Here is a 22,714-nt window from a genome sequence, read left to right as displayed (position 1 = left end):
TGGACCAGATATTCGTAAGGGAGCCAGGCCCACTTCCCCTCTGGGAGCGGCTTTTAATGAGTGTAAGAGAGAGGTTTGTCAACAAAGAAAGAATGCAGGAGTACCATAATAGAATGCATTGGAAAACCGTTGAGGAAGGGATTCAACAGCTGAGAGAGGTGGCAGTACTGGAGGTACTCTTTGGGAGGGATGGACAGCATGACAATGACCCTGACAAGGTCAGGTGCACAGGGCACATGCTGTGGAACCTGGCAAACCGAGGGCCATCTCAATACACCACCTTCATTGCAATGATTAATGCTGATGAGCACCGAGAAACAGTGAGCTCTGTTGCTAACAAGCTTAGGGATTTTCACAGTATGATGAATGGCGTAGTGCAGGCCCAGGTTTCTTCCGTGGTCCAGGAGGTGAGGGGGATGAGGGAGGAGATGAAGGAGGTGAGGGGGATGAGAGGTGACATAAGTGAGATGAGGGAGGAGATCAGGAAGATCAAGGCAGCACCAGTGCGAGCCTCATACCCCAAGGTTACAGCCCAACGCCCCCCAGCTAGTGGAAGAGGGTACACCCCACGAGCTGACCTATGGTTTTTCCTGCGTGACCATGGGGAAGACATGGGAAAATGGGATGGGAAACCCACTTCTGTCTTGGCAGCACGGGTGCGTCAACTCAGGGAGGGAAATGCTAACCGAGGGAGCTACACTAAAGTGAAGGTAGCCTCAACCTCCCATGACCAAGGTGCTGGGCATTACAGAAGGGAGGATGATCTGTCAGACCCACTTGAAGGAACCTCCACTATGTATGTTCAGGAAAGGAATAATAGCCAGGGCTAGAGGGGCCCTGCCTCTAGCCAGGGAGAGGCACGGGATAACAGAGTCTATTGGATGGTGTGGGTCCGATGGCCTGGCACATCAGAACCACAAGAATACAGGGTATTAGTTGATACTGGTTCACAATGCACCCTAATACCATCAGAACATGTGGGGGAAGAGCGTGTTTCCATTGTTGGGGTGACGGGGGGATCACAGGAATTGTCTTTGCTGGAAGCTGAGGTGAGCCTGACAGGGGAGGAGTGGCAGAAACATCCGATTGTAACTGGCCCAGAGGCTCCGCACATTCTAGGCATAGACTTTCTCAGGAGTGGCTATTACAAAGACCCAAAGGGATACAGATGGGCTTTTGGAATAGCTGCTGTAGCGGTAGAGGGCATTAAGCAGTTGAACACCTTGCCTGGACTGTCAGAAAACCCATCTGCAGTGGGACTCCTGAAGGTGGAAGAGCAACAAGTGCCAATTGCCACCTCAACAGTGCACCGCCGGCAGTACCGGATGAATCGAGATGCTGTGATCCCCATCCACAAGATGATCCGTGAGCTGGAGAGCCAAGGGGTGGTCAGCAAAACCCACTCACCCTTCAACAGCCCCATCTGGCCTGTGCACAAGTCTGATGGAGAATGGAGATTGACTGTGGACTATCGTGCGTTGAACGAAGTGACTCCACCGCTGAGCGCTGCCGTGCCGGACATGCTGGAGCTCCAGTACGAGCTGGAGTCCAAGGCAGCAAGGTGGTATGCCACCATTGACATTGCCAATGCATTTTTCTCCATTCCCCTGGCAGCAGAGTGCAGGCCTCAGTTTGCCTTTACATGGAAGGGCGTGCAGTACACGTGGAATCGTCTGCCCCAGGGGTGGAAACACAGCCCCACCATCTGTCATGGACTGATCCAGGCTGCACTGGAAAAGGGTGAGGCTCCAGAACACCTGCAATACATCGATGACATCATTGTGTGGGGGAACACGGCAGTGGAGGTATTTGAGAAAGGAGAAAAGATCATACAGATTCTGCTGAGAGCCAGCTTTGCCATTAAAAAGAGCAAAGTCAAAGGACCTGCCCGAGAGATCCAGTTTCTGGGAGTAAAGTGGCAAGATGGACGGCGCCAGATCCCCACTGAGGTCATCAATAAGATCACCGCGATGTCTCCACCAACCAGCAAGAAGGAAACACAAGCTTTCCTAGGTGCCATAGGCTTTTGGAGAATGCACATTCCTGAGTACAGCCAGATTGTGAGCCCTCTCTACCTGGTCAGCCGTAAGAAGAACGATTTCCACTGGGGTGCTGAGCAGTAGCAAGCCTTTGCCCAGATCAAGCAGGAGATCGCTCATGCGGTAGCCCTTGGCCCAGTCAGGACAGGACCAGAGGTAAAGAATGTGCTTTATTCTGTAGCTGGGAACCATGGCTTGTCCTGGAGCCTTTGGCAGAAGGTGCCTGGGGAGACTCAGGCTGACCTCTGGGATTCTGGAGCCGGAGCTACAGAGGGTCTGAAGCCAACTACACTCCCACAGAGAAGGAGATCTTGGCTGCCTATGAAGGAGTCCAAGCTGCCTCAGAGGTGACTGGGACAGAAGCACAACTCCTCCTGGCACCCCGACTACCAGTGCTGGGGTGGATGTTCAAAGGAAAGGTTCCCTCTACCCACCACGCCACCGACGCCACATGGAGCAAGTGGATTGCCCTCATCACGCAACGCGCCTGCATCGGAAACCCAAATCACCCTGGGATTTTGGAGATAATTACGAACTGGCCAGAAGGTGAAAATCTTGGTCTCGCCGATGACGAGGAGCAAGAACAAGTGAGCCGGGCTGAGGAAGCCCCACCGTATAACCAACTGCCAGCAGATGAAACATGCTACGCTCTTTTCACCGACGGCTCCTGCCGCATCATGGGGATGAACTGGAAGTGGAAAGCAGTCATATGGAGCCCCACACGACAGGTTGCACAAGCTACCGAAGGAGAAGGTGGAGCAAGTCAACTTGCTGAACTCAAAGCTGTTCAGCTGGCCCTGGACATTGCTGAAAGAGAGAAGTGGCCAAAGCTCTACCTTTATACTGACTCGTGGATGGTAGCCAATGCTCTGTGGGGTTGGCTGGAAAGGTGGAAAAAGGCAAACTGGCAACGTAGGGGAAAACAATCTGGGCTGCCGATGAGTGGAAAGACATTGCCACCCGGGTAGAGAAGCTACCTGTGAAAGTTCGTCACGTGGATGCCCATGTCCCCAAGAGTCGGGCTAATGAGGAACACCAACACAACGAGCAGGTTGATCAGGCCTCAAAGATAGAGGTGTCACAAATAGACCTGGATTGGCAACACAAGGGAGAATTGTTCCTGGTTCGATGGGCCCATGACGCCTCAGGTCATCAGGGCAGAGATGCCACATACAAGTGGGCACGAGACCGAGGGGTGGATCTAACCATGGACAGTAACTCTCAAGTTATCCATGACTGTGAGACGTGCGCTGCCATCAAACAGGCCAAGCGGGTGAAGCCCCTCTGGTATGATGGGTGTTGGTCCAAATATAAGTACGGGGAGGCCTGGCAGATTGACTACATCACACTGCCTCAGACCCGCCAAGGCAAGCGCTACGTGCTGACCATGGTGGAAGCCACCACCGGATGGTTGGAGACCTACCCTGTGCCTCACGCCACTGCTCAGAACACCATCCTGGGCCTTGAGAAACAGGTCCTTTGGAGGCATGGTACCCCTGAGAGAATTGAGTCAGACAACGGGACTCATTTCAAGAACAGCCTCATAAACAGCTGGGCTAGGGAACACGGCATTGAGTGGGTGTACCATATCCCCTACCATGCACCAGCAGCTGGGAAGGTCGAACAGTGTAATGGCCTGCTTAAAACCACCTTGAAGGCACTTGGTGGGGGGACTTTCAAGAACTGGGAGAGTAATCTACCAAAGGCCACATGGTTAGTGAATACCTGAGGTTCCACTAACCGAGCAGGCCCTGCCCAATCTGAGCTCTTGGGAACACCAGATGGGGATAAGGTTCCAGTGGTACACATGAGAGGTATGCTAGGGAAAACTGTTTGGGTGAACTCTGCCTCCAGCAAAGACAATCCTGTCCGTGGGGTGGTTTTTGCTCAAGGACCAGGTTGTACCTGGTGGGTGATGCAAAAGGATGGAGAAACCCGATGCATACCCCAAGGAGACCTTGTTCAAGGGTGAGCTATCTATGATACTGTGTCTGTAACTGCATGTATGTATGTGATTTAAAGGTTCTAATTCAATGTAGTATGTTAGCATGGAAAAAAATTTGGGGTGGATAATGTTGTGGGCTGGCAAGGTTTAGGAATTTTTCCCATTATTATGTTAAGCTAGCCGGGATGGCTCTCCTATTAGCCGTTAAGAGCTGAAGACAAAGGAATGGTTGAACCAGCCCGATGGCTCCATTAGGGAAAGGTGGAGTCCTGCTTTTGTCCTTCAGCCAAGTACGACACTCACAGCTCACCAGCGGAGGAGAGAGGTTTTTTCTTCTCTGTGTTTCTTCCCCGCTGGACTCAGACTGCAAAAGCTTCCTGCTTCTGAGAAACAATGCTGAGAACCCACGGGACACCCACAGTGAGCAAGTTCTTTCCTTCTCTCACCTGGGACGGCGCTGCCGCCTCGTCCCCCTGCTCCTGCAGCCACCGCGACTGAGAGGTTGCCCTGCCCTGCTCCATCTCGACTGTGCGGACGAGGAGGGGCATCGGTGACTGGAAAAAGGGACTGAGACTGTTTCGTTCTGTTCTGTCACTGGGTTTTTTTGCTCTCTTTCATATAGCTGATGCTGTTTTTGTTTGTCTAGTAAATATATCAGTAAAGAACTGTTATTCCCAACCTATACCTTTTTTGCCTGAGAGTTCCTGAATTTCCTTTTCCTGGCAATACTGCCCCTTAAACCAGGACACCCTCCAAGACCACAACTTGTGAATTATAAGTATCACTTTATTCAAAGTGCTGACCTTTATGCATACCAAAGTTTTGCTTAAGGCAATACCTAAGACAGTCTTCCTCATGTGAAAAGCAAAATTTCAAACAAGAAGCTGAAGCTATTGCAGGTGAATCTGCTTAAAATTAATGTTTATGTTGTTTTAGATTGTGCTATAAACAGCACTAATCTACCCTGTTTCAGACATAATGATGCAAAAACTAATTTTTGTAAAGCAAACTAATGCTGCACTCCTGCACAAATGTAGCCTTCCCCAGAAGTTCTAAGTGGTGACATCTGCTTGTCCCTTAACTTTTTCTTTTATTTATCTTTATTCCTCCTAAGTGTCTTGGCTGCAATAAATCATGAAATCATGCCTCTTTGCCTGGGCATTAGGCAGCCTTTTCATGACCTCCTGTCATTTAGCTAAGGCATCACATTCCAGGCTGTTTTGCAGAAGTGACTTGGCAACTCTGCCTTCCAGACATTGTGTAAGTGCTTCCTCTGATATTCCCAGGTAAGGAGGAGCCCCAAGAAGCAGAGCAAGGCAGGCAGCAGAGCTGTACAGGTTTCCCTACAGCTAGCACCAGCCTTGTCCTGCTCTTCCGTACACACAGTGCCGGTTTATCACCTTCATGTACCTGCCTGCTCGAATTTCCCCTTCTCACAGGTTTTCAAATGTGTGAACACAGCCACTTTCAGGGTCAGGAAAAGTGGAAACTGTGTACTCAGAGCTGAGTTTCTGCCAGCGTTCAAGCCTTAAATATCGAGGACTATCACAACTTCCAGTGTGAACTGAGTGTGCTCCCGGCAGACAGCAAGACACAGCTGGGATGGACGTGGCCCATTCTGGCTCTCTGAAAACAGAGACAGCTTTAGAAAAGAAACACTGCTTATTCTGCAAGGGAGCAAAGTGGGGGCTTCCACAAATCAAGCACACCAAAAGGTAAAAGGTCAGAGCTTTTATACACAAAATATTCTCAGCCCACCTACCGCATACTTATTTCCGTGACACCTTGTGTAATTCTTGAAATACAGCCCTTATCTTTATTAAACAACTTCTACTGTGTAAGTTGTCGGACGGCACTGGTTATGTTTACAAATGGCGAGTGGAATTCAGCCCGGGGACAGAGAATTCAACCTCAAGGCATCGCGACCGCGAGAGAGCGGTACACGACATGGGATTGTTTACGTGCAGTCACCTCACCGTAATCTGCCCTCGAAAAGACAAAGGAAACCCGGGGAACTTGCCCGCCGCAGCCTCCTCGCCGCGAGAGCGCAGGGAACACCACGAGCTCCCACAAGGCCCAGGGAACACCCGGAGCTTCCACAAGGAACAGGAAATAGCGGCAACTTCCCCTCCACAGCCCCCACACGCCGCGAAGGACGCGCCACTGCGTATGCGCAGTGGGTCGCTGTCGCCCTTTCTGAGGTGCCTCCATCGCCGCGTTGAGACAGAGGGGAGAGCCGATGCTGGTCTGAACCCCGGCGGCTTTCCCGGGCGGAGTCGCATGCTCAATGCTCCTTTTGCGCGGATGGCCCAGTGTGTAGCGTCGCGTCTGTGGCAGACTCAGTACGCGGCCCGCTGCGGAGGAGGCGGCGAGCGGCGTGTCCCCCGTGTCTCGGGAGGGATGGTTCACCCCGCGGGAGGCACGGCGAGGGAGGCGGGGCGGGGCAGAAGCTGCGGTCAGAGGTTGTGGTGGCTGTTGCTGCCTGTCCTCGAAGTCGTACTTCTAGTAAGAAATTACCTCTAGTACGTCGTTTTAGACTGCTTGAACTGTTCCTGTTTTTCCGTCGCTCTTCCAAATGTGTCTTCTCTCTTTTTTTCTTTTTCCAGATTGAAGCAATGGAAGTTGGTCAGTGGTCGGAGCATGCACCAGCATGACCAAAAGATGCCCTAAGAGCATGGTATTCTTGGCTTTTCTTATTAAATGTTTGCTCTGTATAAAATCTTACGTAATTGTGAATTTTGAAATATTTTTCAACTGATTAATTGCTCTATTTTATAAGCTGTTAATTTAATTTTTGCAGAGGTAAAGAGTTGCCACGCTTAAGGTTTGGCCTTTGTGTTGCCCATTCATTCCTGTCCAGAATGGATGTGGTGTCAAAAAAGGCAAACAGGAATTCTTGCTCAAACTGGTTTAGGGAGCTGGTTATGTACCTTCCTCCTCTCTGCTTTTGCAAGGACAAAAAACCTGTAGAAACAGAATGGTTGAGCAGCTACATAGTAGATTTTATTCTTCAGTCTTTTTAAGTGGAGAATCTGACAGTTAGTGAAAGAGGGAATGCTGAAGTTATAATGGCCATTTTTAGCATCATTTAGCTGTCCTGTATGTCGTGATCTTTAATCTGCAAGTAATTAGTACATAACTTCCTAGGTTTCCAGCTGTGGCCTCTAGTTTTCCTATTGTAAAAAGATATTTATTTGCAGCTTAGTACTCAGATATAGAAAATATTAAAATCTTCTTAAAGCCGAAAAAATATGTTTTGGTTTTGTAGATTTGTAGATCTGTTACTTAGTATTGAATAATATGTTGTCTACTCCTTTGCTGTGCTTTCCTTGTTGCCCTTTTGAAAGTGTAAAGTCTGTTTTGATATTGTCAGATTCCTGCCAGAATGCTTAATGCTCAGAATGCTTCTAGCAGGTTTCTAGTGTGTTTTGCTGGAAGTTCAGGATCTCCCATAGATAGATGGCCCCATGTGGTGAAAGCCTCCAAGCATGAGAAGGGCATGTGGGAAGAAGCAAGTACTGCTAGCACAGCTGTGAGTAACAATAATTCTTTGTCCAGCTCTGTCCTGTTGCCTGCTTTTGCAATAAGCAGGCTTTCTGCATAAAAGAGGTTTGGCACAGTGACTTCAGAGCAGAAATTGGAACTGAAACAGTGAGTGTGAGATCAGCCTGATGGCTGCATTCTTATCAAAAGAGCAAAGTGGAAGCTATGAAATAAAAAGTTTGGTGTGGGTGGCTTGTGAAATCAGTATGTGGTTGCCAGTGTGTCCAAGACAAGGACATGGTTTCTCGTGTTTGCTTTTAGGGATATGATATCATGGAGCAGTTCAGAACACAAGGACTGAAAATGTTAAAAAAGTAAAACATGAAAGCTTGGAATCTCATATGCCAGATACTGCTTCACTGTAAAGTCTTTGAAAAGCCAACACTATGAAAAACTGAGTAGTGCAAGTCAGCCCAAAATTCATTAGTACAAACAAGGTGTTAATAAAAATTGCATGCACTGTCAAATCATTCTTTGTTGCTTAGATTGTGATTTGGATTTGTGTAACCTATATACCCAAGGGTGTAAAAAGTAATCCAAGCCTCTGAAGTTGGTAATTTCTAGATTAGTACTGGATATCTGCTGTAAGAATGATCCAGTACTATATCACTGTAGTTTTTGTTTGGGTTGTTTCTTTTCAGTAGAAAATATAATTAATCTTCAGTGAAGTGATGAAACTCCTTCAAGTTGGCCATGATGCTGTTGAAAATAGTAATATCAGAAAGTTTCATTAATGGAATGTGAAAATCTGCTTGAGCAGCACAGATGCACTGAATACTTTACCACTGCTGCTGGTAGGAAATGAGCCTGTGAAATCCATCCACACCTTCTGCACCCCAGGCACTGGGGACTTTTACAGGGCTGAAGAGTAAGGTAGGCACTCGTATGAACCTGTCGGACTGGGAAGCAAAATGTTCATGTAATCCATTAGTAGTAATGTGTCCAGTAACAGCTGCTAATTGTTTTCCAGCATAAAATTATTAAATCGTGTATTATTGGCTTACTGCTCCCAGAGTGTTTTCTAATGCATGGTTGTATGTATAAGTTAGCACTGGAGAAATTTCTGTTGATTCCCACTAGCCAGAAAGTGTTATTACTGCCACCAGCTTTTAGTTACCACCTGAATTCTTGCTTAGGGAGCAAAAACGCCTCTTCTGCAGGCAGGCTCCTTAAAAATTAGATTGGCAAATTTTACCTTTTTGCCCAAAGTATGAAGGGAAGCTCATCTTTGTGATTTTTTGTTAGTGTTGGAGATTTAGAGGATGTTACTAGAAAGGGCTTTGTGCGACATATGTCCAGTCTCACATATTATGTTTATTTTTTTTCCTTAGGAAGAATTGTTAAAACCAGCCTGAGAGCATTGCCTGTCTATGCAAACACTCCTCCCTAAGAAACAAAAAAACTGTTCAAAAGATGGCCTATTAAGCCTCCATGTAGTACGACAAAGTGCATTTAACTGCATTGTGGCAGTGTCTAGTAATGTGTATATAGACCAAAAATAAAGATTACGTTTCTGTTCTCAGAATTTCTGTCTTTCTCGAGCTTTAGTAACAATTGCTTCTGTTTCAGAGCTCGGATTTCCTTTGTGTTACTGTAGGGATACCAATGCACCCATTTGGATGAAATAAAGCCTAAGAGCTGCTGAGTGGGATGTGATGATTTAAACCATGGTCTCCTTGTAGTATTTGTAGATAGATTTGGCTGAGATTTGTATTGTGGTGAGCAAAAGTAGAAATTTAAAATTAGAAATTCTGCAAACCTGGGTTTAAAAATAGCAGGAAAGGTGTTTATCCAACATGGTGAATGGCAAGTTTGGTTTATTATCACCTTGACCAGCTACATCATGTGGTACTCCAGCATAACTTGGAGTGAAATACTCTTGACATGATTGGGGTTGCTCCTTATTCTTCTAGGAAGATTTAACATGATTTATGAGAAGAACAAATTTAGTACTGAATGTAAGCATGTTACTGATCCTAAGTGTAAGGTTCTTTTCCGTTTGTCAAGAGAGAAGGAGGTTTAGACAAGAGTAATTAATTTTTACTGATCCAGCATGTAATTATGGGATGTACTTGAAAGTAGCAATTTTATTAGGGATTACATTCCCTGAAGATACCATCTGTTCAGGAGTTCTGCTCAGGGGCCATTGAAATGTAAGACTGACAGAAGCAGCTTTTTTAAACTTTTCAAAAAATCTCAAAAGCTTAACAGCTAGTGCCAGGATTTGATGATTGGTATCTAAAATGTTAATTACCTTTCTACTAAAAAAAAATGTAGAACACCAAGCTTTAATGTATAATAGAGGTGTTATAGTGGGGTAGAACAAGGGAAAAGTGAGGTAGAGGGAGCAATAGGTGGGTGCGAGGGTCACAGATTACTTAAATAATAATGCTGGTAAATGTGAAGCATGTTAAGCATTAGGACTGCCTTTTATTTTGTATGACTGGCTAACTGAATTGCACCCCTGAAAAAAACATCATATTATAAGAATCTGCTCAACAATAAAATCTGAAGAGAAAGGATAAGGAACTCGTGTTCTGGAGCAACCTACCACATGTACTGAAGCCCTTCTTTGCAGGAACTGGGTGGACACCATGTGCCCCTGCGAAGTATAAAAGTAAATATTTTGGAGTTGGGGGGCGGTTTTTGTTTGTTTTTTTTTTTTCTTTTGCTTCTGCTTAATTAAACTCCTTTATCTTGACCCACAAAGATTTTTTCCATCTAATTCCTCTCCCATCCTGTTAAGGAGGGGAGTGATAGAGCAGCTTGGAGGGCACCTGGTGTCCAGCCAAGGTCAACACACCACAGCTCTTACTCAGGAGAACAAATACAGGAATAAAAACAGACACATTAAGGAGGGAGTGTCTGCCACACTGGCTCTGTATCTGTGTGTTTGGTTTGACAACTTACAGACTCTGCTGTTGCTCTCTGGTGATTTTTAGGTGAGAAGGGAAACTGGTATATATGTGCACTGAAAATACAAAGCTTACACTGACAACTTCCTGCTACAAGATAAAATACTTAATCTGGAGAAGCTGTATCCTCAAGTGGATTTTAATTGGTAGTACACCTGTTTTTACCAGATGGTGGTGTCAAATGAATCTGTGTTTCTGAAGGCTTTGCTCCTTTGCGTAATATAAATAAGACACAGAGGCAACCATGCAATGCCCTAAAAATTCAAGTTTTACTTGACTTTAAGTAACCTGGACACAAGTATTGACACAGCCATCTATCAAACTCATTTTAAAATAAAGCACACAGTTGCTTCATTAACACCTAATGTACATGGAACAAATGTATCACATTGGTATGTTCACATATGATGTCTTCAAACACCTTTCTAGGGAGTTTTGAATTAAACAAATCTTCCCAAGAGAAAACATGCTATCTCTTCAGTTCATATCCACATGTATAAAGGGAATGAATTTGGCAACTTAAATAGTAATGACTTTTCAACAAACATCATCAATATCATGAGCTTGATTAGAATACAAGTTGCAGAGTTTATGATACTGGTAAGAGGTGCAGTGTAGAAAACAGCAGGTCAAGGCTAGTTCCTAATCAAAGAAACCAGCCAAATAAGCAAGGGGGCCAGTACAGGATATACAACAATGCTTTTGTGCTGTGGTTAGCAAGCCCTCTTTATTGTATAAAATACATGTTTTGCAAAAGATTGTACAACTATGTTGTAATTGTTGCTAATTAGTGAGAATCCTATAACTTACCAATGCTTAGCACTTATGGAAGTCTCAGAAGAGGTAAAGGCAGAGGCACAAAGTTAAAATCATTAGCCTGAGATCAATTCCCCAGGGAAAACTTCCTGACACTTACATGTCCTTTGCCTGACTCATCAGGATGTAGAAGTGTTTTAGACTGACATCCAGACTCAGATCTGAAAATGCAATTGCCTCTAGGCAGTGAATGCCCCAGGAGAGCTGGGGAAGGGTAGCAACAGTGGAGAGGGCAAGATGGAGCTCAGAGCTGTAAGAAGCTGGCCACTTAGACATGTGGAGCCGGTATAGGTCTAGAAGGCGTAGTTGTGACACAGTAAGTGCTTTCAGTGATTGATCACTTGTGTGTATCTCTCACACAAATCAAAAGATCACAAAAAAAGGTGCTTTTCCTCAAATGATTGACGAAAAGCTTGAAGGGAAAGGAGGATCACATATGTGAAAAAAATTTGCGTTTCTGTACTATTAGCAGACAGTGAAGTCCTTGTAGCAAGTTTTGCCTTGTTTTGGCACAACAAAACATTTGGAAAATCTAATAGAGGCATTACATCTTTATACTTTTGTCGACACAAAACTGGATTGCAGTGGCCCAGGCTAACACCATTTTAGCCCATTGCTAAAAACCTGCTTCCTACATATTCTCATCAGGGAGAAGACCACTAGCTCAAATCTAGGGCTTGCTCCACAAATTTCTCATTTAAATGCAAAAAAATTGTTAGGAAACAACTCTCCAGTGACTTGAGAATTGAAACCTTTCATTGTTAGACTAGACAGAAGCCTATTTTCTTATGTAGTGCAGTAAATAAAATAACCACACACTTGTCTGATGGTATCCAGCAATAACACACAAAAGGCCACAGGAAGATGAAAGCATACAGGAAAACATGAGGTTGGATATAAACCTTGATCAATATATAACGATTGGCAAGATAGGTACACTATAGGTACACACTCAAATAATAACACAAATCCTCCTGCAGTAGTAGATATGTGCTACTTACATGTGCCTGGGTAAGGACAGCAAACTAATGGCAATGATTTAGAAAGCAACAAACTACAAGCAAGTGTGTAATGCTTCAAGTTGGAACACTTCAAAGGAACAAGGAGCGGCTTTCATTCCAGACACTGTAACCAGTTCTTGTATAGTTTGTAATTTTTCAGTTGTCTTCCAAAAGATTATGATGCTCTCCGTTAAGCCATTTTGCCATAGTGATTTTCTTTTTCCTGGGGGTTGGGCGGGTTCTTTATTGTGGTTTGGTTTGGATTTTTTTTTTGTTTGGTTTGGTTTTTTGGCTTTTTTGTTTTGTTTGGACTTTTCTTAACTGTTGTTCATGACAGTACTACACAAGGTCATAGACATATCCTAAAGGATTGGAGCAATGACAATGAAACCATTTAACAAACTTACAAAACTAAGCAAATACAGTAAATTCACGAATACAAGCCGCACTGAGTATAAGCCGCATCACCAGGTGTTGGCAAACATTTTGGTTTTTGTCCATAAATAAGCCGCATCTGAGTATAAGCCGCTCTGTCGTTCGCAGCGAGGACCCGCGTGCAACAAAGTTGCCAATTAGTAACAGAACTGCGGCAGGGCGGGGTTTACTGGCTTGGCTCGGGCTGTGCAGGCTCGGCCCGCCCGGGGCTGCTGATGGGGCCAGATGGCCCAGCCCGGCGCTGCCGCTCGGCGGGGCCGCTCGGGGCCGGCCGCCACCTCTGGGCTCGCTCACCCTGGCCCGGCACTGCCCCGTGGTGGCAGGCAGGGACGGAGCCCCCCCAGCTCCCGCATAGGCGGAGGCAGGCGGGGACGGAGCCCCCCGCCTCCTCCCCGAGCCGCGGCAATGGCGGCACGGGGCCCCCCAATCTCTCCCCCGGGCTGCGGCAGAGGAGGGAAGGAGAGAGCTCTCCCGCCTCTCTCCCCGCCCCCCATGCTGCCTGCAGGGAGCCAGGCTCCACCCACAGCACAACAGAGTAACAATTTGTAACAATCGCAAAATGCTGGCTTTTACTAGCAGGCGCTCGGCTCGGCACCCTGGCTGGCACTTCTGAGGTTGTAAATGTCAGAAAATTATTCACATATTAGCCGCTCCTGAGTATAAGCCGCATTTCCGGTGTGGGAGCAAAATTTTAGTCAAAATGGTGCGGCTTGTATTTGTGAAACTACTGTACTTTAAGCCAAGCCAAACAGTGTTCTAGAATTAAATCCAGAGTAAAGTTAAAAAATTTACTGATGAACCTCCATGAAAACAGAATTTTTACTGCACAGGGGTTCTAACTCTTTCCTTCCCTTAGATTTGTTCACTGAGACTATAGAAGGAGAGCTGTCCCACATAAATGACCAAAGAAAAGTATTTATTAAGTGAATCAGCCTTCCCTGGCAGGATGCAGCACATCCCAGTCTAGAGTTCACTCCATACTGTGATAGGAATATACAAACTGTATGGCTGCAGCTCTGGCTAGTAACATCCACCTGACCACCTCAGATCATGAAACAATGAAGAATTTAAAAAATGAAGTGGAAAATAAAGCACATTATACAACATTTCGTTTACCAGTTTAGTAGCTAAAATGCGTATTAGTAATCCCACGCCTCTTGTGAAGTGTAACTTAGACACCTTATGTTCACATAATTATATTAGACACCTCCAGTTCTCAAGCAGGAGCTGACAGAGCTGCAATTCCCTGGTGTTGCTTGGACTGGAAGACACAGGATCACTGCAAATCTCTATGGATTGTGGGGGTTGAGTGCAGAGAGGACAGACGTAGAAAGGCACGTGAGCTGCTACAGCTGTTTACAATGCTGCTTGACAAACTCAATACTTAGTTCAATGACTACACTTAGTAAAAATTACTTCCACAACACAAAGACTTTGCTAAGCTCCCTAGCAAGTCGGCAACACCTGGAGGCTCATCCATGTGCTGACTGTGGACAAATGGGAGGCAAAGAAGTGACTTTCAGATGTTTGTAAGAAGTGATAGGACAAGAGGAGAGCCAGGCATCACTTCAGTTACATATTAGAAGATAACCCACTCAATGTGCAGCATCATTAAAACAGTATTCCTACTATGACAATAGGAAAAAAAATTATAGTTATCATACCTGAAATACTGCCTTTGTCATTTTAACACAGTAGAAATGGCTCAGAAAAAAGTGTCAGATTATTTCATATGAAAAATTAAGACAAACTTTACTAATCTAGATTAAAAAAGAAGAAAAAAAAAAAAGAAAAAAAAAAAGAAGCTATATTTTAACTGTCTTAAATACTAGTCCACAAGTTTCATTTAACCAGCACTGAAGTGCCTTGCTAAGCAGTCTTAACACAGTGGGTCAATTTATACTCCCCAGTTTCCAGTGTGCTTTATGACAAGTTCGTAAATGTATTTCTGTGGTATGGAATGTTCATTTAAATAGTCCCTCTACACAAAAGGACATTCAAACTGTAGAACACTTAAACCTGCCCAAAGCAAAGTGTGTATCACCTCTGGAACTCACTGCTACAGCCTGTTACAGAGTTTATTGTTTTTGAGCTAAAATGGGTTAAGTCAAAATTTGTATCAACAACACAAGCATCTGTTATTGTGCTAGGCTAAAATAACCCTTGAAAGAGCTATCTGTCCATACGTCTCAGGACATAAGTTGATCCCCATATAAATTGTGAAGATAATTTCCCCATATCACACTGTATTGCACAATTGACCAAAAATAGGATTATTTTACTTTTCTAGAAGCATCCGGACCTGACGATGTCAGTTAACAGTCACTTCTTGGTACAAGGCTATTCAGTGACAGAGCAGACCTTGAAGCCTGTTTTGTTGCAGCAATGTTTTTCATTGTTGTTCATGATCTTTCAGTTTTGGTTTTGGTTGCTTCACACCACTAGAATGATGTTAGTTATAAAATCATTGCTTGGTCTTCCCAGCAAGCACGCTGCACTGCCAGGTGAAGGACAAGACCACCACGTCACCTTCAGTTCCTTCCTTTGCACACATAAACACATTCTCACTTTCCAAAGACCAAAACCCATTAACCATCTTCAATTCATCAGTCAAGTCTCCACCTTGAAGCGTGACACCTGTACAGTTTTTACGATCTTAGTGGCAGGTTTTCCATCAACATTATTGGTGGATAGCAGAGATGGTTCTTCTATTAGGCTGTCTTTAGATCCATTCTGCCTCTGATGAGAATAAATTAAACATGTTGTTGAAAAGGTGCAGCAGAATTTAAATACTGTATTTTGTTTACTGTTGCTGTGAAGGCCTTAGGCTATGGGTATGGCATTTGATATGTATATACATGCATCAGGAATTTTGAAGTCTCTACATTTATTTGATCAAACAGAACTTTTTTCCCTTTATACCTCCTGCCAGCTGCTGCCCCTTTGTGCTATCGCCTATCAAGGAAATGCCATAATTGATATTTAGCAAAACACTGAAGGCAAACACTCACAAGGAATTAAAGGCCACTGTTGTGAGGGAGCCTGGGTCAGAGGGGAAAGAGGGGTGTTTGTAGACTCTGAACATTTTAACATTACTGATATGGTAAGTCAGGTATCTGGAATTTTCCCTTCCATGTTTTGATTCTCCTTTCATGTGTTTGTACAAAAGACCTGCAAGTGCTTTTGAGTAAAATTTGCTTCTCACATTTTGAGCTCAATAAGACTATCAAAACTGGGAGATACGGTGTGTAATACATGATGCAAGACAGTGATAAGTTAGATTAACAAAAGGCAGGTTCTGTCATTTTTAGATGTCAATAGCCTAAAAATAATCAGTATTTGAGGGCAAAAAAATTAAAAAGGAAAAGAAAATAAACACTGTTTCAAGCCCAAGCAACAAAACTCTTCAGACAACCTCTAAAAGAGGTGAATGAATGATGTGATTACAACAGCATAATTCAAGCAGTTGTAAAAGTTAGTTTTCCTCTGGGAGGAGCAGAGATGCATCTTAGGGATGCATCAGATTGGGAAAGAGTTCTCCAGCAGCAGAGGCAGGTGTTCTCAGGGGCATATGCTACAGAACTCTATGTGTTTTGGAATACAAACAAAGTATAAGTAAAATACAAAAATTCAATTCACACTGCTGCTGAACAAAATCTTTCAGTGAGAAATTTTTCACTGAGAAACAAAGACCATCTTAAATCGGAATAGATCACCACTTCTCCCTCCAATAAAAAGAAAATCTGCAAAGGATGTACAATCACTAACCTGCTGAGTCAGCTGGATGCTGGGACTTTTCCCATCTGAAGATCGTGTAACAGGCAATGGAGGGACCAGATCAGTTTTGACACTGGAATTAAAATATCACAAAATGGATATTGCTTTAATGAAGTAAACTATAACTGTGCAGAGGAAGAGCAATGAAACTGACGCAGACTGCTCTATAGATCTGAAAGGCTTTTGTCACCTGACTTTGGGACATCTGAAAGCTGTAATTCAGATCCTCTGTGGGCACGTTCAGGGCATACCCCATCCCATCCCATCCCATCCCATCCCATCCCATCCCATCCCATCCCATCCCTGTCTTTTCCTGGTCTTCATAAGCAGGCCAAATTGATATATCATCATTGAATCACAGAATGGTGTGGTTTGGGAGAGACCATAAAGATGATCCAGTTCTACCTACTGCCATGGACAGGACACCTTCCACTATCCCAGGTTGCTCAGAGCTCCACCCAACCTGGCCTTGAACACTTTTAGGGATGGGACAGCCATAACTTCTCTGGGCAACCTCTGCCAGGGCATGGCCACCCTCATGGCAAAGACAAGTCTCACCTGAAATCATGGGTGTGCCACACCTCCTTCACGGTGCTATCTAGCTAAAACTAGACTTTGAGTTGGGGACTGCTTTTCATATTTTTATGGCCTTGCTGCAACTGAGAATGGGGCTGTTGCTTTTCTATTAATAAGTACTCTTCAGTCTTCTAAGAAAGACTGATCCACCCATTGATGAAGAGGGTTGTACTAGAGTTCTCATGAAACAAATTGCAGAGCTAACAGAGATAACATCTTAAATCTATCTGGAAAGCAACTCAGGAATTCTCATCCCCTAAGCAACTTTATGATCTACCACTAAAGACCAAAGCAGATTTATCTCAGCCTTTTTAGTTTTTACTCCTTCAAAATGGATCAAGAAAGCCACTGTGGTTGAGAACAGACCATAAATGGTTTTGGAGTTATTTCATTCATGTTTAGCTCTGAAGACATACTGTTAGGGCGCTGCCTGAACTCTGTGCTACCAACAAGCCACATCTATGCTGCTTCTTACCACCACATTCTCTAAACAACTTTAGGGCTGCAGTAGACTAGTTCAGTGCTAATAACCATGTTCACATACTTCACTTCAGACAGGACAGATCTCTCCCCATCAGAGCACTGGGACCGCCGGTACTGCCGGTAGCTGCGAGGGGAGTGCGAGTGCCGGATGCGGATGGGGTCACCTTGAGTCCTAAGAGAGACACAGAATTCACAACAGGGGGTTGGTAAACCAGATCTTTGGCACAAAACATAAATTCAGCTGCAGACTGAGAGGTCCTCCCACTTCTTACTAAAGTGTAACAGATGGCTTCTTCACTGGCTGAATTTAAAGGCTGAAAGTAAAGGGCTGATGCTTCTTTTAGAAGTCTGTACTTGGAATTCAAGTTCAGTGCTTTAGGAGAGCAGAGGTCACAAACTGGCATGCCCATATTTGAGAATGAAACTTTAATAAACAGTGATTAATTTATAACATCCTTAACATCAGCCTTTTCTGCCTAGTGATGTTTGGAAGCACATTATAATGCAACCCAGGATCCTGTTTGTGCCACATTCAGCTGTTTGCACTGACACATGGAATCCCAAATGGGCAATTATCGCAATGAAATGGATGTTGGTTCTTAAGGAAATAGCTGTGCCTTGGCAGCTACACATGGCAAGCCAGGGAAGGCATTGCAGAGGTCAAAGAGTGCCTTGGATAATCAGAATATTTAAAACAAAGATAAAGCACAGGAAGAAATGGATTTTCTTGTATGCATTCACTTCTTTCTGATTCTTTAGTTTATAATATAAGAAAGATTCATGACTATCATAGGGAGACATACAGAACATGCAGACAGATTCATGAGTGTGTGGGAGAGACTAGAAGAGATTAAGATGATTTTTTGAGGTTTTTTTAGGTTTGGTTTTTTGGTTTTTTTTTTGTGGGGGGGGGGGGTTGTTTTTTTGTTTTTTTAAAGGGAAAATCTTTGATTTTAAGATTATTAAGTATCCCCACCCAACCCATCCTATCTGGAAAAATATGAGCTTATAGATCATGTGCAAACCCACTCCTATTTCAATAGGACACAGTAAAGTAAGAAAAGTGGGCTTTCATATTTACAAAAAAATTCTCACATAAACTCACTCTACTTTAGTGTATGGAATTTCTTTCAGTTGCTCCTCAGACAGGCCAGATGGATCCACAAGCTCCTTCCTATAAAGGATTAGGAAAAGTAAAAAATGTAACAGTAACTGTGAAGTGCAAAAAATTTTATTATATTGGGCTAAAAACATTTACTAAAACAAGCTGTTGTCAGCCCTGAAGCTATCTTAACATCAAAATAGGACACCTATTTTGAAATGAGTGTAACTTCACCTGCACTGCTTCAACTGCATGTTGCATCCTGTTCCACCTTCCTCTCACCTCCCTGCAAATCTGATCTTGTTGCTTCACCATATCATGAAAATTCTGTGTGCTAAACAGTGAATATGCTTTGGAATTGCTGAATATCTTCCTAAGGGTAATGGAGTGTCACACTGAAACGTTTTGGCAGCCACACAGGCTCTAAGCTCTGAATCTTCTAATCTCTAAATCTCTACAATGATATATGGCTATTTAATAGTTCAATTACGTACAATGGTCATCTTTATTCAGTGTACTCAATTACCTGAGTATCTTACACACAGGAGGTCATTAAGATATACATAAATTACTGAAACTAAATCAGTGTAGTGCCTCAGTGGAAGGGATTTCAATAGGTACATTAAAAGCAAACCAAGCATCTCTCAAACCCTACAAAGACCATACTTACTGAATATGTTTCCACAATTCTTCTTTAGCTTGAACATCTGGGCTTCTCCTATAAATATGACAACAAAGGCTCAGGTGTGACAACCATCATCTGACATGTTGCTGTTCAAATAACTTTTAACAGCACAGACCCTGCACAGAAATCATGATAAATGTAATCCACCAGTGACTTCAATTTTAAGGTTTGTTATCTCAGAAAATGCATTAAACTTCATTGCTTTATTTCAACTGAAAAGTCATTTCTTGAATGACAGGCTCTCAATCACAATTCCAGTTCCACCAGCCTCAGCAAGAGTGTACATTAAATATAAACAACAGCAGAATTCCCTAAGCCGAATCACTGCCAACACTTATCCTTTCAAGGACAACATGTTTTGAAGTAACATTTCTGAAAAAGGCCCTCAGATATGTCCTGTGGCTACAGAGCCCTTGGTGGGCAGAAGGAGGGACAGGCCACAGGCCACAGATCAGTAATCCCAGCTATTCCCAGTGGACACCAGTAAAGACCTGTGGCTCCACTCCAATCACAGTGCAGCCTCTCTCTTTCTGGTCATCTCCAAGAAGGGTTTCTGCTCAATTTATTTATTTTTGGTGTCCAGTACAAAAAAAATCCCGCCAACAAACTAATCAAACTAGCAACTATGTCTACTCATGCACCTAAATTCTTTAGCAAGTATTTAGTTCGCATCCAAACAACTTACCAAAAATGGTAATCTCCGTGTTACAGACTTAGAGATGTAGCAAAGCAAGCCTCAGGGGCATGTCTTGCATTTTCTACTGAATCACAGAATAGATGTTTCTCACTGGAACCCCTTTATTTTTACTTTTCTGTTGCAAGGTTAGTGCAAAACCACTGCTGTTGTTTAAACTGCACCTAGAATTCACTCAAACCCATTCAGAGTAATAGATTAAGTAAAGATTTTAGACAGTGGCATGAACTACATTTGCATGGAGGGATCACATAACTCTTTTGATTGTCATTATATAAGCTCAGTGTCAACAGCTAGACTGTTCCACACCATCTAGGATGTGAGGGATGCAACTTTTAGACACATATGGCACACATAAACCTGCCCAAAGTTTCTCAAGAACTAAGTCTTACACCACAGATCTTACAGCCTGATCTTTTTTCCTTTTAGACGAAAAGGCCTATCATATTCAAAGATGCTTTAGGAGGGGTATAATCTAAATTTAGATGCAGACCAAGGAGGACAGCAGAGATCTGCATTTTTGCACCTCTAAATGGGCTCTCCCCTGACCAGAGACGGAGATGTATAAGAAATAATTCAAAATTGCTTTCTACCATTAGCAATTTACCTGCTTTTTTTATTTCACCATTACCATGTTTGACTTATTTCCAAACTTCAGGGTTCAGAGACATCTATATTGCAGTAAACACTATACAGCTAATGCAAAGGCAGAATATTTTGGGATGGTAATGTTTTGGGATACTTTTTAGATTTTATAGGAGCGGAAGTACTAGGAGATAGTACTTGACTGGTTTATATACACAAGAGAAATACCAAAGGGTGAAAAACAACGTAGCATTTGTGTTTCCCTAGTAGGGCTAGAATTCATTGATCCATAACCACTGCAGGCTCCAAGGCCTTCCAAGCAGGATTCCCATTCTTGACAAACTGCTGTCCCTTCTAGCTCCTCAGGTTCTCACATAGCAACAGCTACAGCATGGTTGGTTTACAGTGCATTTTTTCTCTGTGTTCAGAACTTTTTAAAGCTTTGTGTGTTTCTGTTTATCATAATGCATTTAGTTTTCTCTGATTTTCACTTCTATCTGTGCCTGCTGCTTTCCGTGACTAGCTCCAGGTATTTTGCTCTGTGATCTCTGCCATTTTCCTGCTTTCCATCCCTGTCATTACACTAATAATAAATGCTTTGCTGAACAATACCAACTAAGCAGTATGGCATCCCAAAAGGGAAAAAAAAAAAAAAAAAGGAAAGAAAAAAAGGACTAAATACAATACCCCTAATTCTCCTTTTCCTTTCTTGCATTTACTTCTCTTTATTACATCTGTCCACTCTCTGATGAGTAAATGCAGTGGCATTTAACAGCCTTTTTCAGCCTCTCAGTTTTGAACTGATTTCTGTCCCCTTGAAGCTTCCTGCTCACAAAATAGCAGCTGCAAACCCTGCATTCACCCTGGGGCTGGAAAGATAGGCATCCTCTTCTGAGGCTGAATAATCAGACAGTGGGGGATGTGAAAGCTCTCTGGAAAATGCCAGCTTCTACAGGGAGGCTTTGTCATGCTTACAAACCCTAGTTTGCCTGAGGAAGCAAAGCCCCAAGGTCGCTCCCTAACCTAAGACCTCCACAAAGCAGGGTATTGTGCACACCACTGACCCATTTGATCAGCCCATGGCTTTTACTTATTCATGGAAATACAGCAGTTCAAGACCTGGCCTTAAGTTTCAAGTATCACAAAGCATTGTGTGAAGCCTCACTAACAGTAAGAAATATTAATTTGTGGGGCAGCATGGAAAGAGAGTACAGTAATTTCACGACTATAAGGCGCACCCTTTTGACTAAAATTTTGGCCCAAACCTGGAAGTGCGCCTTATAGTCCAGTGCGCCTTATATATGGACAAAGTTCGGAAATTTGCCAACCCGGAAGTGTGAGCCACGAGCCACGGGGGGAGCCAGCAGGGCTGCGGCCGGTGGGTGCAGGCGGGCCCACAGGGCCGTGGCAGCCAGGTAGAGGTGGGCCTGTGGGGCCACGGTGCTGCAGCTGCTGGGTGGAGGCGGGCCCGCGGGGCCACGGTCAGCAACCGCGCAGGGGAAGAAGGTGGCGGATCCTCACTGCAAAAAAAAAGTGCGCCTTATATATGGGCAGAAGTTTGGAGATTTGCCAACACCCGGAAGTGTGCCTTATAATCCGGTGCACCTTATAGTCGTGAAATTACTGTAGTTAAATAAGAAGACATCGTAATTTCTCCACTTTCTAGGAATTGTGCCTCCTGCTTTCTGTGACCAGTTCCAGGTATTTTGTTCTGTAATCTCTGCCATTTTCCTCTTTCCATCCCTGCAATTACACTACTAATACAGACTTTGCTGTACAATACCAATTTAGCAGTGTAGTATCCCATGGAAAAAAAAAATAAAAAGAAAAATGGGCTAAATACAATGATTCCTCAGAGCAAACTTCTCTTAGAATTCACATAATGCAATTAGTTCTTTTCCATCTGTTTAAGAAGTGTTACCATACCGGGATAACCTTATAGCATTTATTCAAGTTAGATCCCCACCAAAGAATATAAAGAAACATGATGCAGATAAAGTAACTTAATAAAGGCATTTTCTTTCCAGAGGCCTGTTCTTGGATCCTTTGAAAGTAAAATGACAGAAAGCTTACAAAAGGAAAGGTGAAATGTAAGATGAAATGTAGGTATTGCATATA

At 43.7% G+C, this 22,714-nt stretch overlaps 1 protein-coding gene and 1 non-coding gene across 3 annotated transcripts in view; one reads left to right on the top strand and one right to left on the bottom strand.

The window, feature by feature from the left end:
- The first annotated feature begins 6,812 nt into the window (after window positions 1–6,812).
- Window positions 6,813–6,945, top strand: LOC117011270. Its single transcript, XR_004420922.1, has one exon. It is a non-coding gene; the product is annotated as a small nucleolar RNA SNORA13 (small nucleolar RNA).
- A 6,644-nt stretch (window positions 6,946–13,589) lies between these two features.
- The window catches only part of EPB41L4A (erythrocyte membrane protein band 4.1 like 4A), a 126,540-nt gene continuing 117,415 nt past the window's right edge, over window positions 13,590–22,714 (bottom strand). For both annotated transcript variants that reach the window (XM_033086525.1, XM_033086523.1), the window contains 5 exons: window positions 19,303–19,350; window positions 18,636–18,704; window positions 17,592–17,702; window positions 16,463–16,544; window positions 13,590–15,433 (listed from right to left, as the gene is read on the bottom strand). In XM_033086525.1, the coding sequence (XP_032942416.1) occupies window positions 15,305–15,433; window positions 16,463–16,544; window positions 17,592–17,702; window positions 18,636–18,704; window positions 19,303–19,350 (439 nt within the window). In that variant the 3' untranslated portion in view covers window positions 13,590–15,304. The remainder of the gene's footprint in view (window positions 15,434–16,462; window positions 16,545–17,591; window positions 17,703–18,635; window positions 18,705–19,302; window positions 19,351–22,714) is intronic.

The sequence above is a fragment of the Catharus ustulatus genome (assembly GCF_009819885.2).
Source record: "Catharus ustulatus isolate bCatUst1 chromosome Z unlocalized genomic scaffold, bCatUst1.pri.v2 scaffold_29_arrow_ctg1, whole genome shotgun sequence".
In the NCBI taxonomy this organism is placed as follows: Eukaryota; Metazoa; Chordata; class Aves; order Passeriformes; family Turdidae; genus Catharus; species Catharus ustulatus.
Note: the sequence above shows the minus strand (reverse complement) of the source record. Positions and strands in the feature narration are given on the sequence as shown.